A 16,788-nucleotide genomic window follows, 5' to 3' on the forward strand; every position below is an offset into this window, starting at 1 on the left:
CACTCCTGAATCCATTTTCAAGAGTGGTTCGTCTGTGTTAAGATGCCTCTAGGCTTGGATACACACTTGAGCGCAAATTTAAGATGGTAGAGAAAGTGGGATGATGGTGGATAAAGTAACCCTAGTTTCTGGATGTTCAATGTTTGAAGCTATACTGGTTAAGTAAATGACAGGTTGGTAGCACATTTTTTCCCTGATTGCTACTTTTTGTGTATTGGATTTAGGTGACGAGATTGTACAAGGAGAAAGACTATGCGGAGATGGAGTTTGTGGTAAAGACAAATTTATGCTTGCATTCTTCTATCTTATTTGTGTTTTGAAAGGAGTAGATTGCTAGAATGCAATAAGCATTGCATCCTTCCATTCCCCAGTATTTTTTATGGCTTGAAGTATACAATATACAGATTGGTGCAGTTCCTATAGAAGATGCTATTGGAAAAGATGTGATTGTCCGCTTGGTGACTGATGTCAACAGCAAGGATGTGTTCTATACAGACTCAAATGGCCGGGATTTCATCAAAAGAGTGAGTCTATATCCTATGCTCAGTTGCAAGCTTTGCTCTCATCGTGATTGTCATATATGATTTCTAGGCAGCACAAATGGCGATTTAAGTATATATTGAATATTTACTGTTGCTAGTCTGAGTGATGAATTTATGTGCTTATCTGTAAGCATCCGTAGTCCATGTAGCTGGTCTGTATCAAATTTATCAATCTGTCTTGACAACTTGAGCCTTACAGTTTGAGAATTTGAGCCCCTTACATTTGCAGTGACTCAAAGGAGGAAACAATATATTGCTAGATCTCAATCAGAAGTTAGACTGTACTGATGGATGTTTAGGCTTGAGGGGAACAAATAATCATGTTATAACTGTGGCCAGATTGGAACAGCACATAGGAATGATGGAATTGAAAATTCAACTTTTTATTCGACATGCAGAAAAAGGGTCTCCGTAACTCCTGTCTGGAATACCCAGCATCTGCAAAATTGCCTCCTAAAAGGCTTTTGCTTTTGTACTTTCTCGTTGGATAAGCTCAATCCCTTCTATTTTGCAAGATTTTGAGAGATGGATGTTTGTCCCTTCTTCTAAATGGTAATGTAGATGAACGAGGGAAGAAGAGAGGAGGTTGAAGAAGAGCTCCTACTACTGGGGATTCTGCCCGCATCAGCACAGACATTTGTTCATGCGAGCAAACAACAAAGCTAGAACTAGAGCAAGGAGGTGTCCGGCCTGCATGTCCACTTTGACATCTTCAATTTCTTCCAAGTTCTATGTGATTTCTTCCAATGGTGTTCGGTTTGGCATTTTTCTCCCCTTGATTCTCACTGGTTCCTGGCTAGCAAGGTTGTTGGATGGGAACAAAGCAAGCTTCTTTTGCCAAGAAATTAGCCACAATTTTAAACCCTTGGAATATGTTGACTATTTACCTTGTCGAAATTTTGACACCACTGCATAGCCTGTTGATGTCGTAGTATCAGATCTTTAGTCTGGACCTTCTAGAGCAGAAGAAGCTGGAAACATGATGCATTCCCTACTAGAAGAAGCTGGAAAGATAATGCAGAAAAAGCCAACCATCCCCATTGGCAGAAGTATGCACAAAGCTATGCCAATCGTACAACTTTGCCTGGTCTAACGGCTGATGAATCTGAATCAGATGCAAGTGTCAAACGACGACAACTAGAAAGGTTAGCTGCAGGCTTTATGTTCCCTTTCCAGGATTTCAAGATTTCTATTGATCTTGACACACCAGGAACTCGGTTATGGTTGCACCAAATTGGTTTATTTGAGTATGCACAATTACTATGGGAAGAATGGTTTATTTGAGTATGCACAATTACTATGTTTTTGGTCCTGAATAGTTCAAATCCTTGCAAAAATCAATGCGTGAGATTCCCCCTGGTGCCGCCTTCTTAACACCCGAATTGGGAGTTCCCCAAAACAGTTGGGTGCTTGATTTGTTGATCTTGTGTGTGCTTAAGACTGAGAAATTAAGGCTGAATATTTGGCTTGATTGTCAGTGTTAGCTTGCACTGGGTCACTATACCAGAATTCAACTCCTTGTTTGGGTGAGATCAAGACTCCTCCTGTACTTGCAATATTGTTAGAGCATTTATATGCATCATCAAAAGCCAAGGTCCACGTGGACTTTATACAAGGACTAATAGCCAACATCCTATGTGTTCCTACGATCCAAAATCAGCAAAATAAGCAGGTGGGGAGAAGCTAAAACCTCTAGGATAGGGGTGCATTTGAAGAACATTTTCCCATCTGTTGACCAGTCATTGTCCAAGATGATGACCAGAATCGGTCCAAACCATGACCGGACTTCGTGTAGTACAGACCAAGGACCAACACCGTAACATCGGTGACGGATCTTGGTGATGCAGAGAAGCAAGGCAAAGACATCACGGGTCCCAATTCCCAAGACTGAGGATTTGCAGAGAGTACGCACATGTATGCTATCCTCCACATGCAAGAGTTATAGCACTGCGCAGTGTAGAAGGTGACGCCGCACAGGAGTTATGGCACCGCCAAGGAGTCAGTGCGGGTGCAGAAGCCAAATCACTATCGGAGACATTAAGGGCGAGTCCATATCCTCGAGGGGGGATGCCTATCCACCAATTGGGAAAGAGGAGAATCATGGCAGCCAATGGAGAGATTGCAGTATGGCTGCATCAATCTATGAGTCTCCTCTCGAGGTGGGTGTACAAGACTATATGCTGCATATGAAAAAACAATTCCACGGCTCCTGTCCAAGCATCAAACCTCTCACCACCATCTTACAGAGCAATGCCCTACACTGCAGGTCTAGGTCAATGATATTGAGGCCCCCTTCCCAAGTGGGTAGAATCAGGGTCTCCCAAGCCACCCTGGCTATGGCATCTATCATGCCATCTAGTCCACTCCACAAAAAGTTCCTTACTGGTCTCTTGAGCTGAGTGATACTAACACTTGAATGGCACCAGCAAGAAAAAACAAACCAAGCAGTAGCCAGTAACACCTGGTTGACCACCACGACCCTAGATGCAAGGTCTAGTTTGACCAAATTCCAAAAAAGGAATTTTCCTCCTTATGCTCTCCAACACAGGAGAAAACTGTTGTGCAGAAGAGATGCCCACACCTACCTGGCACCCCAAATAGCTGACAGAGATACCCCTTTTAATACAAGTGAAACCAATATTAGCTCCCTTAGTCCGGAGTGTCCTCAGTGTTGATCCAAAAGCCATTGGATTTGTGCCAGTTTATATGTGCCTCTGCTGCCATGCAAAACAAATCCAATGCTATCCTAAAAGAAGTGAGCTTCTGTGGCGTGGCATCCAAAAAAACTGCCGTATCATTTGGTAGCTCACTGTCCAATAGCTCATCTTCTTGTGTCAATGGAAGTCTCAGGTCAACAATATAAGCATGAGATCTAATGTAGATACTCATAGCTTCATCCACAAACAAGAAAAGAAAGGGGGCTAAAGGACATCCTTGACAGACTGATCTAGAGATCCAAACTTGTCTCACCTAACTCCTCCAATAATTACCTGGCTATGGGCTGATTTATAAAGAGTAGAGACCCCTCTAATCCAATCATCTGTAGATCCCCCTCTAATCCAATCATCTGTAGATCCGAAATGAAGAAGGGTTTCCTTAAGAAAGCCCCAATCTACCTTGTCATAGGCTTTCTCGAAGTCCAGGAGTAGAATGGCCAGCCTTTGGCCACTATGCATTGCCCACTCAAAAGCCTCTCAAAATGATAAGATGAAGATGATTGAAAGCGATAGAGGAAAGCAAAGGTGAGAGTGCAGTATGCTCCCAACACTTGTTGATAAACATAAAGACTTCTTTTTTTTTTTTTTTCCATGAAAGAGACTTCTATCAAGTAAGAGAAAAAACCCGCAAGAGCAAGCTCAAAGCAGAATACATCATGAAACCATGAGTATAAATAAACCCCTCAAAATGAGGTGGAAAACAACCAAGGCTGAGGCTGAAAGTGCCACCTCAACCTTGTAAGAGTCTCAGAGAAGAAAGGAGAATCCTTCCATTCCCTGAAGAACGAAGCCCTCCTAGTTGAGGCTGCATGGGAGTCTCCTTGCATACTCGTCTATATGGCCATCAAAGTATGTATGGTGTTTGTCCAGATACTAGCCAATGTGTGCGAGGGATGAACTTGAGTTCCCTCCAATGCTGCCTCTGTGCATCTGGCTCTCCAAATATGCCACGCTGCTATGCTCGCCAGTATCTCCCAAGAGGTATCCACAGAGGCATGTACAGCTACAAAAGGAAGGTGTGGTACCACATCCAAAGAACAAGACTCAACCTGAAGACGTCGAATCGAAATGGCCCGAGAAGAGTCAAAGATGAAGACTTTGCAGATGCAAATTGAAGGAAATACTTGAAGATGGAGGGGATACTCGACGGTTCCTCCTCCTTGCGGGAAGGGAAGGGCAAGAAATGAGAGAGGTGGGGCTATTCCTGATATGAGCGTGGAGTAAAGGCTTCGAGTGCCCCATGCCAAGCTCTACATGGTGTTTTTTTTTGGGCAAAAAAATACTTTTATTAAGTATGAATGAAAACCACAGAGCAAGCTCAATTCAAAAGTACATTATGTCAATATAAACATGAGAGAAATCAAAGCTCAAAAAGAGCTAGCAAATAACTAGGGATGAGGCTGAAAATGCCAAGTCAACCCTGAGACAGAATCAGAGAAGAAAAGAGATCCACTCCAAACTCTGAAGAAAGTGTTCCTCCTAGCAGAGGTTGCTCTCGATGACCCTTGCATACTCGCCTATATGACCATCAAGGTATGCATAGTATCAGTCCAAATACTGGCCAATGTTTGAGAGGGGTGAACTTGGAATCCATCCAATGCCTTTGTACATCTGGCTCTCCGAATATGCCAAGCTGCAATACAAGCTAGAATCTCCCATGATGTCTCTACCGAAGCATGTGCAGCTCTGAAAGAAGTAAAAGCAACAGGACCATGACTCTACTAATTGTCAGCAAACCAAAAAATCCCCATCCATAGTTTTTTCCATACGTGACCATACGCATACGTCATACGGGTACGGAAGTATGATTGGAGTATGGTTCAGCCCTTGGGGCTGAATCATACGTGACCCTAATTTTCAGAAAAATATAGATTGTACACATTTACTTGAGAGAGAACTGCAAAACTTTCAACTTCAAACTTTTATTGATTTTAAAGTCGTGAATCATGAATCATGATTCATGGAAGAGTGCAGGGACTGGATTCCGTCATCTGATACATAGTGATAAACACCAAAACATCATGATCAATCATCCAAGGTAGCAAGTAGTAGATACTAGAAAAGTGAACGAGGCCTGGGCCCTGTAGGCTGCAGGTACTACATCAAAGGCAAGCTAGAAAACATCATATAACAAACTGAAAAGGCTGCCAGCCCTGCAGGCTGCCACAGCTAGGAAACAAAACTGAAATGCATCACAACTGATGAGGCTCAAGCCTCAAGGTGCATCCTCATCTTGTGCCTCATCCTCATCATCATCAGCATCAGTGGCATCCTCCTCCTCCTCCTCATCATCCTCATCCTCATCACAGTCAATCTCATCTGCCTCGCCATGGGACTCCAAAATACTGGAGCTGCTTGAAGCTGCAGCAACATTCATCCTTCCTGTAACAAGAGGGGATTGTCTGGCTGGAATCGCCTCTTCTCCCTCTGTAGTCTCTTACAAAGCAAGCAGCCTCTCATCATCCTTCTCCTTGTTGATCATTTCCAAGGTCACTCTTATCTTCTCAAATCCCCTTTCCTTGATTTTTGAGATCACTCGTCGCAAATTAGTATGGATGTATATTAATTGTTCTGTATTCTTTGGAAGCAACCTATTTCTTCTTTTGGTATGTATAAGAGAGAACGTGCTCCAGTTCCTCTCACAAGGAGAAGCACATGTCCCCTGCGAGAGCACTCGAATAGCCAACTGCTGCAAATTTGGAGTGTGAGCCCCAAATGTCTCCCACCACTTCACCCCTTGGTGCATCCTCTTATCATCCTTCGCAATTGCCCGAGAAAATGTGCCTAACATGGACTTGTAAACATCAAACTCATCAACTAAGATGCCCTGCCTCTCGACATCATACTTTGTGTACCGCTCAATGACATCCATCCCATCATGCACCTCCTTATCACCATCTGGATTTTTATCTCTCCAAATAGGATGGAGAACAAAAGCTGCTGCATGTAAAGGAGAGTGCATCATATCCCACCTATTAACACACAAGGCTCTGACATCAGCCAACTTGGAGGAGTCTATGCCATCTATAGTCTATATCTTCTCCACCATGAGCTCATATACAAGTCCCATGGTAGCCCTTTCCCTATCAGCCAAACGAAGGATCTTTAGAATAGGTGCACATATCTTCACTATGACTCCTGCTTCCTGCCATAATGAGGCACCCAATACAATGGAAGACACCTGTTGTGCTTTCACAGTGCGTGATACTTTCTTCCTGCAGTACTCATGACTCACAACCATACGACGCAATCCATTGTAGACTCTATCATCCAACAAGTTTGCTAACACGATAAACATATAAGAAAACCGAGTCTGTGCAGGTTTCACTAATTCCTTCTTGCTGAAAGTTCTATATAATGCTAACACAGTGTGCTTCCGAGTATCAAACGTGACAATCATGTTGGCATGTGTTAACACTGGCTTCACCCAAGCAAGTTGCCCAATGTCCTCAAACAAGAGGTCAGGGCAATGGCATGTGCATCTAGTATAGAAAATATGAGGCCACTCCTCCTCTACCAATTTTCCTGCTCGCACATAGTTAGATGCATTATCCATGCACACTTGCACCACATTATCTAGCCCAACATCAACAATGGCATCTTTTAATATCTCATAAATGTATTCCCCTAATTTATATTGTCCACTAGTATCCACAGACTTCAAGAAGACTGATCCAAAAATGCATGAGACCATTATATTAATGATAGGCCTACACCGAGTGTCAGACTAGCCATCACACACTATGTTGCATCCATACTTTCTCCATTTCTCCCGAAACTGCAGCAACTCTTGATCCATGCATACCACCTCATTTTTCAGCTCCGAAGTGCGCAAGGATTTATAAGATGGAGGCTTAAAGGTAGGCCCAACCTGGCCAATTGCACGGACCATTTCCAGGCCTAGGACTCCCATGCCTTGGCCAAGGCTCCCTTTGACACCTTTTGTTTCTTCTATTTTGGTTCATGTGTAGATGCACTTGCACTTGTAGCACCACTCTCCCAAGCATCTCCCAAATCAGCCACATCTACATCAAGCTCTTCTGCAAATTTATTTTTACTTGCCTTGCTTGCAACCTTCTACAAGTGTCTTCCACATTTTCAGGAGGGGAGGTGCAAGGGTCAACCCCAAGGCCTGTCAGCCCAAGAAAGTGTGCTCTTATGCGGATAGGTCCTCCATCCCATTGGTGAGGGCAGAACTTGCATTTACAAGTGCCATTTTCCCAAAGGCTTCAATGTCTCCACAAATTTCCATTCTTCTCCTTTCTTTCTTCCCATCTGCGAGAGAGAGAGAGAGAGAGAGAGAGAGAGAGAGAGAGAGAGAGAGAGAGATGAGAATCCGAATTTCACAATGAGAAGAAACTTCAAGACCCAAGATTCAACAGATAACATGGAAGAGATAAGAGGGAGTCACCTCGGTCCTCCTTCAATCAAATACTGAATGCTAAGGTCACAAGAGCTCAGAGAATCTCCTCTTGCTGAAGGCCAGGTAGCTGAGAGCTCAAGGTGGACGATGGACTCTTGTTGTACGGCAAGATCTTGGTACGGCTGGTTGTACAGTAGGATCTTGGTATGGTGGCTAGCATGCTGCCTGGCTGTATGGAAATTGTACGGCTAGGCTGTAGACTGTAGTATGTACGAAAATGCGTACGGCCACCGGTGGAGCTTGGAGAACTGCGCCTGCTGCCTCGGGAGTCGAATTGCATACGAATAGCCATACGGGCAGCATCAAAGGCCTCTAATTGGGGGATGGTGGCTTGGTTGACAGAGGGAGGACACGCGTTTCAGATTGATGAGATCTCCCTAGCCTACCGGATACAGGGTTAGAGCATCCAGAGGATTGCACTCCACGAGACAGTCCCTCCTGACAGCCTAGCTCCTCCTCCTCCTAGGGAGGACAATGTTTGGGAGGTGGTAGCCAGCATCACGGCTTGGAACATTTGGGTGGCTCATTGTAGTCTTGTGATGGGTGAGCACCCGGTTCCACCCTCACCTACCCTAGTTGCTATCTGGTAGGATATCATTTACACTCTACGGTCCACCTGGGAGCGTGGGACTCCAGGCTCCAGGGCGACTATCGAGAGGCGTGCTTGTTTCTGCAAGGCTTGGCCTGCAGGTGTTTTCTACATCTTCACTCCGCGAGTGAATCTGTGCCCCCTTCATTAAACCTGCAACCCTAACCGGCTGGAAGGGAACCTCCTAAAGGATATCATCAGAAGACATATGTAGCCTCCCTCCGATCTAAACATTAAGAACCAGGGCATCCTCATGAGCATCCCACAAAACAATAACCTCTCATTTTATAGAAAGAGAGAGAGGGTGGCCTAAATGATAGGCACCTCTCCTACATCAAAGGAGATAACTCCTAAATCAGTGGCACCTCCTCAAGAGGCAACCTTGTACTACATCATCACTTGTGTCATGGTCTAGATACCTCATAGCACTAATTCTGCTTCACACAATATCACACACACACACACACACACGCGCACACACACACACACACCCACCTATTTTTTTTAAAGTGAAATCTTATATTTATGTGTGGGAAACCTCAAAAGTGGTAAAAACCCACCAATAAGTGTAAGGACAAAATTTACAAGTAAAACCTCAGAGCAAAAGTCATGAGGCAGTCAAGTAAAAAGTTACATATCAAGCTGGAGGAGGATCAAACACAGCATCCTCCAACTTCAAATCGTTGCTCTATAAAAACTGATGGAGTGATGTGCCCTTGTGATTCTTCTTGATATAGGCTGATACCTGAAATTTCTAAATCACAGGGTCAAAAACCTGTTGTAACATGGGATGAAAAGATTCCAGTAAAAAAGGTACTTTTGCATGCTACTACACACACATACACACTTTTTTTTTTTTAGTGAAATCTTTTATTTTTGTGTGGGATACCGCAAAAAAGAGGTAAAAACCCACCAATAAGTACAAATAAAAAATTTACAAGTAAAGCCTTAGAGCAAAAGTCATGAGGCAGCCAAGTAAAAAGTTACAAGATCAAACTGGAGGAGGATCAAAACAACGTCCTCCAGTTTCAAATTGTTGCTTTGTAAAAATTGATGCAGTGAAGAGACTGCACCATCAATAAAAAGCACCTGTTTTTTGCCCTTGTGATTCTTCTTAATATAAGCTAGAAGTCTGAATTTTTGAATCACAGGGTCAAAAACCTGTTGCAACATAGGATGAAAAGACTCCAGAGAAAAAGAAACCTCTGTATTCCTAAATAGAAAGAGACTCTGGCACAGTCTTCACAGTCATAGGAACGGGATCAATATCTAAACTCTTTGAAGGAGTATTGGACGAAAGAGTTGCATGAGATAAATCATGAGTCAGCATGTCAGCTTAGTCGGGATATCAACCTGAGAGAGAGCATGTGAAGCATCCTGTATGATTCCCTCTGCAAGGGGCACATCCATATCTTGAGGAGAAGAAGGCACATCCATATCTTGACAAGTTGCTCCACCACATCAGTTGAAGAACAGTGGGCATAATAAAACCCTTTGCCCAGAAAGACAAACGAGGAAATACAATCCGAGCCCACTGCTGCTTCAGCTCACCGACGAAGATGAGTTGTAGAAAGAACTCTGCCCATAAAGTAGAGACAGACCCCAAACTGTTGAGCTTGTCGAAGACCTAAAACCAGAAGGGCAAAATCCAAAGAACAAACAAAGGGGGAACCCAATGAAGGAACATCTGTAATAGAGGCTGAACATAACTGGCGCAGAAGATCTAGCTGAAGGGAAGAAGAAGGGCCATCTACGAGATCAAGCTTCGCCGATTTATAAGAGCATGAAGAAGCCAAAACACCTCGCTTCTGTCGAACAAAGACACGTGCAGGAGGAGACGACGCAGAAGGAGGAGCTGAAACGGAGAAGACAAAAGGAGAATCGGTTGAAAGACCGGGAGAGGTTGGCTGTTGCAGAGAAAGGACCGGCTATACAAAAGAAATATCCAAAAGCTGTACAGGCAAAGGGTTTCGCACATGGAAAGGCGAAACAACAGTGTGAAGAGGTACGGATGACCGTACAGCTTGTACGCACAACCGTACAGACTGGATGGACGGTTGTGCAGGTGGTCCAGCATGCAGGCACGGTACGGATGAACGCAGAGAAAGAAGCTCAGACGAGGTATAAACACGGTGTTGCAAAACTGGTACGGTAGGTTGCAAGATCTGTACGGAAGACGTACAGGAGGTCGCAGCTTGGAGTGGCTGGGTAGAGGTAGATTTGCAGAGGGTGTAGGGTCCCATAGAAGAGGGGAGAAAGCTCAAGGAGCCTCTGCTTGCACAAGGCATCTGATAATATGTACGAGACTGTACGGGAAAGGCAGGGTTATATAGAGATGTAAAGGTGCTGAAAGTACTGCGTTGTACGGAGGACTGACAGATAAATGTACGTACGTACATAAAAGTACAAGGTGAGGGAACTGTACGGGCCTGCGCGTAAGTCTGCACAGGGATTGCGACCCTCTCGTGGCAGCTGGTACGGCCATTCAGAAGATCCATACGGCGACCGTACGGGCGTACGGACAGAGGGGGAGAGGCCTGCGAGGATATGTTGGCACCTTCGTTCACGACCTCACGCTCTTAGCTAGCACCTTCGCTCACCTTCTTTTCTCTCTCACACACACACACACATGCACTCACTTCCTTTTTTTTTTTTGGCCCCCCCCCCCCCCCCCCCCCCCCACACACACACCCTCTCTCTCTCTCTCACACACACACCTCTCACACACACACACACACATTTTTTGGTAAAATCCAGTGTATTTATATTATCATAAATTTACAAGATGGGAAGTCTCCCACTCACTGACATGAGACTCGAAAAAAGAGCCCAATGGAAAAACTCAAAAACAGGTAGAGAACACTTCAAGGCTAGTGGCATCCAAGTCCCTTGCAGCAAAACTGTCATATAAGGATTGCTTGAGGGACATTCTGAAGAAAATATATGCCTGAGGAAACTGTTGACCCATCCTAGAATGCAGTCTCTGCGTCCAAATGGTCCATAGTACCCAAAAGCGAGTCCAGTAAAAGAAGAGGAGGAATGGAGACATCTGAGATGAGAGGCATCCAAACATCCAGAAGAGTTTCCCAAATCTGATAGAGGGAAACCGAAGCTGCAGCAAATGAGAAACATGAGTGATCAGTATGCGGGATTGTGGGCAAGACCATAATAGGTGAGGAACTGTCTCGTACTGTTGAGAGCAACGGGGACAGGAAGGGGAAGCAATGCGGCGTGCTGCCAATTTAACCCCAATGGAAAAGGCTCCCACAATACATCTCCAAAAGAAAAGCCTCTGTTTCAATGGCAATTTGGCTTTCCAGATTTTCATGAGTCGTGATTGCCACCAAGATAAAGGCCTATCCAAATTCCAAAGAGTGTTGGCATGCTTGTCAATCCATGGCGGTGGAAGAAGAAATCTGTAGACCTTCGAAGAGGTCAGATTGTGCATTGAGAGCGTATGGGTAGAAGGAGGTAAAGAAGTCAAATTCCAGTCCATTAATCTGTCTTGTGCAAACAGTGGAGGAACTGGAACAAAAGGCTGCAGCATAGCTGAAAGTGTTCTCCAAATGGACCTATGATGCAGGCCCAAGGAGAATGTCCTGCAAGCTTGTGGAAATGAAAGCATACAACCTTGTTGATCCACAACATCACCAACAAATCTGACGCCCAATTTCATGAGATTGTATGCTTTAATAGGTGCCTGTAGAGCGAGAGGCAATTCAAACACCTTACTCCAATGGATGCTTTCCAATTGAAAAGAATTACCATGATGAGAAGAAGCACCTGTCCATTTTGCATATGAGAGAATTCTCTTCCAATCATGAATAAAAGCAGAAGAAACAGGGCAACCAGGAATTTTCCCTTGAAATGTGGACATGACTGCTTCCCAGTGATCTGTAATCCAATGCCCATATGCATGAGTCGCCATGTTTCCACACATAGCTGCTAACATAATAGCCCATGGCTGTTTTTGCTGAAGAAAATCAGCAATCATAGTGCTCTTTCGTGCCAACATATGAACCTGGAGATTGAGAATATTCAGCCCCCCATGAGTCTTAGGTGAACAAATGGACTGCATAGGTAGTAGTCGCACACACACACACACACACACACACACACACACACTTTTTTAGTGAAATCTTATATTTCTCTGTGGGAAACTTCAGAAGAGGTGAAAACCCACCATGAAGTACAAAAGTAAAAAGATTACAAGTAGGCCTTTGGGAAAAACCAGGAGGCTAAGTGAAAGCTAAAACAATAAAAAAGTTTACAAGTCACTAGGGGAGGCATCCAGTAGAATATCCTCCACAGTGAGATTGTTTGCTGTTGTAAAGGAACCACATCACCATCAATAAAATGAAGGTGTTTTTTACCCCTGTGATTCTTTTTAAGATAAGCAGGCACCCAAAATTTTTGAATCATAGGGTCAAAAACTTGTCGCAACCAAGGATGGAAAGTATCCAGGGAAAATGGAGAGGCAGGAGCCAAATCTAACAATGGTGTAGCATTTGTATTCAGACCAGCAGTAGCATCCATAGTATCAACCCCAGTCTGAGTATGTTTGGCTTGCAAATCCACATCTGTTGCCACTACACAATCATGAACAATATCCAAAGGAGAAAGATCCACTTGCATTTCAATAGAGTGCGTCTCATCAACCGGTAAGGCCTGCTGAGAGTCAATTCCAACCAAGGAGGATTGTTGAGCTGAAGAGGACTCTTGAGAATCGGAAGCATTAACACCAGAAGATTGCCATGTTTCAAGCATAAGTGTATCCGGCATTGATAGAGCCTGAAACGGATTTGACAAAGGAACCGAAAGAGACGATGAAATGATTTCTTTTCCTGGGGGGTGTACCCTTCTCCATTCTTTTCTTGTTGTGCTCAACTGTTGCATCTTATCGAAATGGAGAGGAGTAGTAGTCTGAGGAACAACATGAGCAGATTGACATGATTGTGAAGGGCAGCTCTGAGCAAAATGACCAATCTGTCTACACTTGTAGCACACATTTGGAAAGGAAGAAAAAGATAAGAGAATGCAAAGATGATCATCCAAACCATAATCAATATCCAAACATGAAGGTACGGGTTGCTCCATATCCCACAAAATACAAATTTGGATATCTCTGCTGAAGACCAAAAAATCCTGCTTCAGAAGATGCAGTACTCTCCCCAAAAGAGCTGCAATAGAGGATATGTGCAGGAGGAGAGGTACTGGCAAGGCTTTTAAGGTGACCCATGGAAGGTAATAATGAATGAGATTCTGAGCCGGGTCGAAAAGTGGGTCCCAAGGCATGACATAAGCAAAATATCCACCTCCGTGGACACCTGCCATATTAACTAGCTGATAAACTGTCTCCACATCAACACAATCAGCATAATAAAAACCCCTGCATAGAAAAACAAAGGAGTTGAATTTATTTGATCCAACGGCTGCTCTGTCGACCATGCACATAGCATAGGTGTTGTCATAACTTGTCCCATAAAGTAAAGACAAATACCGAGTTGTTGTCCCTCAGAAAGACTCTGCAGAAAGGATTTAGAGGAAAGAACCCGGCGCATGGAAGTTGGCAATCAAAGATGGGAGGTCAACTCAAACACTAAAAAGTTCAGCCCATTGCTTTGAAGAGGCAAGAAAGAGGGGGACCTGAGGAGGTAGAGAAGAGAAGGCAGCTGGTTAGAAGGCAGTAGAGGCTAGAGCAACAGGGAGACCTGTGGGTTGGAATGCAGCAGGTTAGCAGCTAGGAGGGAGAGAGGGGCCAGCAAGGAGGGATGAGGGAGGTGTGGGGCTGGAGGTAGAGGGAAGGTCAGTAGAGAAAGGAACTAGCTAGCAGAGAGTGTTGTGGTGAGTAGGGAAGGAGTTAGCTGCAGCAAGGAGCTGTGGGAAGCAGAGAAGAGGAGTTAGCAGTAGCAAGGAGCTGTGGGTATGCAGAAGAAGGCATGTGGACAGCAGGGGAGCAGGCGGATCAATTAGTGGATGCAGGAAGACAGTAGGACTCAGGAGAGCAAGTAGGGGAGTTAGAGGCTGCAGGGAGGCAGCATAAAAGTAGGCAGAGAAGGTTAGCAGTGAAGATGCAAGACATGGAATGGAATGGAAAGGAAAAGCAAGACTAGGAAAGCATAATGGAAATGAAAGTACTTACATGATCAAGAAAGGCATGAGGCTTGATGAAAATGACAATGAAAGTACACCTTTATAGGATAGGCACATACACAAATGTATATGGGGTAAGTCCCATAGTGACACATGGCACTCTAGGATATAAAGTAGTATAGTACTACTCTAGAACACACTAAAAGTCACTCAAATTGACTCCATTTCCTAACACCCTCCCATGGAGGAAAGGTGAGGGACTATTGGAATGGAACCAAGAATAGAACATGACAATGATGGTCATCAAAATTGTGCATGCTGGTCTAGAACTAGACATGGCTCCCACACAATGTCAGAGGCAAGTGAGCATGGCTCAGAGGCTAGTGAGCATAACATAGAAATCTCATCTAGCATGGCTCAGAGGCTCATCATGCATGGATGCATGATCAACTTAGAGGTCTAGGAGACCAATGCACCAACAAATAGACCTATCAAAGCCAAAAACACATGGCTCCCATAGTACATCCCCACCTGGCTCCAAAGACTAATGAAGAGCATGGAGCCACATACCAAAAATATAAAAGAAGTACATCATTTTAGGAGGACTATCCAAGGCAGAGGACCTTTAGACTGAACACACATGATTTATTGCATTCATTTTTGGGAAACACCCCCAGGGTAGAGTACCCCAATATATTATGCTTTAGAAAGCAAAATCATGATCTCCGTCATTCTTTAAATGCGGGAGACAGATTGTAAGAGCATGATCGTGTGTCGGCGGGTCATCTTCGTCTGCATGATCACTAGTGGTGGATGCCACCTAACTGGCATGATCCTTCGATTGTTGTTGAGCAAGCTTTCGGTAACACCTGTCCTCCGTATGACCGAGCTTGTTGAAGTGCACTTGAATGGCTTGAATGTCTTTCCTCGTGCTGGTGGAGTCGATGGCCTAGGTCTCCATTTGCTGGTGGAGGCAAGTGCTTGTGTAGTATCCGCTGAATAGGATGGAGATTCTTTGTTGCACGATTCTTTTCAAGCAAAAGAGACACCATATCTTCGAATGTAGTCAATGCAATGCGAAGTACTTCAAGGGCATTCTCAAATCCCTTCCATACATGTCATCAAGACAGCCATTTTGTCCTCGTTATCCGGGCAACACTTCAAATTGGAGAGTTGTTGAACTAAAGATTGAATTTTTGCTATATGCGCACTTCAGACTCTTCCATTTTTCAGAAATACCTTGGAGTTGGTGATCTTGTTACCGAATATATTCTCAAGGCGTGCCCAAATCTCCTTTGCCTTGGACTTGAAGTCGATGTGATGAATCAATGAATCATCTAGGCAAAGCTCGATGATTGTGATGGCCCTCGAATTGTGTTGGTTCCAAATCTTTCGTGTTGGAAGCTCCGTTGATGCCTCAAGTGCTTCATCATCTTTCATGGCATCCTAAACATTCTCCTTCATGATAAGGAGTTGCACTTTTGTTTGCCATGTGGGAAATCCGTCCCCCTTGAATTTGTCCACAAGGAGAGAGTTGGTGGAAAGCGAACCCATAAAGTTGGCAGCTAGGAGAGAGAAGAGTGATGGATAGAATGAGGGGCACAAGCGAGTTGAGGGAGAAATGGAGGGCTGAGGGAGAAATGGAGGGCTGAGGAAGAAATGGCGGGCAAAAGGAAAAAAAAATGACGGTCTGTAGGCGAGGAATAAATGGCGGCAGAATACGGGCATCAACTTGCGGACAGCAGCTCCAAGAGAATGTCGGACAGAAGGAGCAAATGGTGAGCTGGAGTAGAGGTCAAAGATGAAGAGGATGGACAGCTCCACGTTGAGGTGGCTGCATCATGCTTGGGCTGTCAAATCATTGAGCTCGAGAACAAAATTCGCACTTAGAAACAAATTTCGTCACTTCTTGCAGGGGCTGTAACTTTTCATAGAAAACTCAGATTGCAATGATGTCAAAACGAAATTTGTAGTACTCAAGGTCCTCTACAACTTTGCTGACGACACAAAGCCATGATTTTGCTTCTAGATCCGGATAGAAGCATCACATCGTCCATAGTTCACAAAAAGATGTAGCTGAAGGAAGGAGAAGAGAGGTGGCAGATCATGGCGTGAAGAAGAGAACTCTAGATGAAATTGGAGAAGCCATTCCTTCAAGGGGAATGAGGGAGAGAGGCTTTAATGTCCTCAATTTCTTACCTCAACCTCTTGGAAGATAGTCTAGCTCTGATACCATATGAAGATGCAAGACATGGAATGGAATGGAAAGAAAAAGCAAGCCTAGAAAAGCAAAATGGAAATGAAATAATGCGAGAAAGAAATATACAACTAAGCAAAGTACTTACATGATCAAGAAAGGCATGAGGCTTGATGAAAATGACAATGAAAGTACAATGCCTTTATAGGATAGAGCCACACACTCTA

General features: G+C 44.2%; 1 protein-coding gene and 1 pseudogene across 1 annotated transcript in view; one reads left to right on the forward strand and one right to left on the reverse strand.

Moving 5' to 3' along the window:
- Positions 1–16,788, forward strand: part of LOC147905951 (alpha-mannosidase-like) — a 263,387-nt gene that overhangs the window by 152,455 nt on the left and 94,144 nt on the right. Inside the window, exons 20-21 of the mRNA XM_087375828.1 lie at positions 225–272; positions 405–524. Coding sequence (XP_087231954.1) covers positions 225–272; positions 405–524 — 168 coding nt within the window. The remainder of the gene's footprint in view (positions 1–224; positions 273–404; positions 525–16,788) is intronic.
- Positions 5,475–6,224, reverse strand: LOC147905952 (uncharacterized; annotated as a pseudogene).

The sequence above is a fragment of the Dipteris shenzhenensis genome, chromosome 1, assembly GCF_047967505.1.
Source record: "Dipteris shenzhenensis isolate YYH24624 ecotype China chromosome 1, Dip_SZ_1.0, whole genome shotgun sequence".
In the NCBI taxonomy this organism is placed as follows: Eukaryota; Viridiplantae; Streptophyta; class Polypodiopsida; order Gleicheniales; family Dipteridaceae; genus Dipteris; species Dipteris shenzhenensis.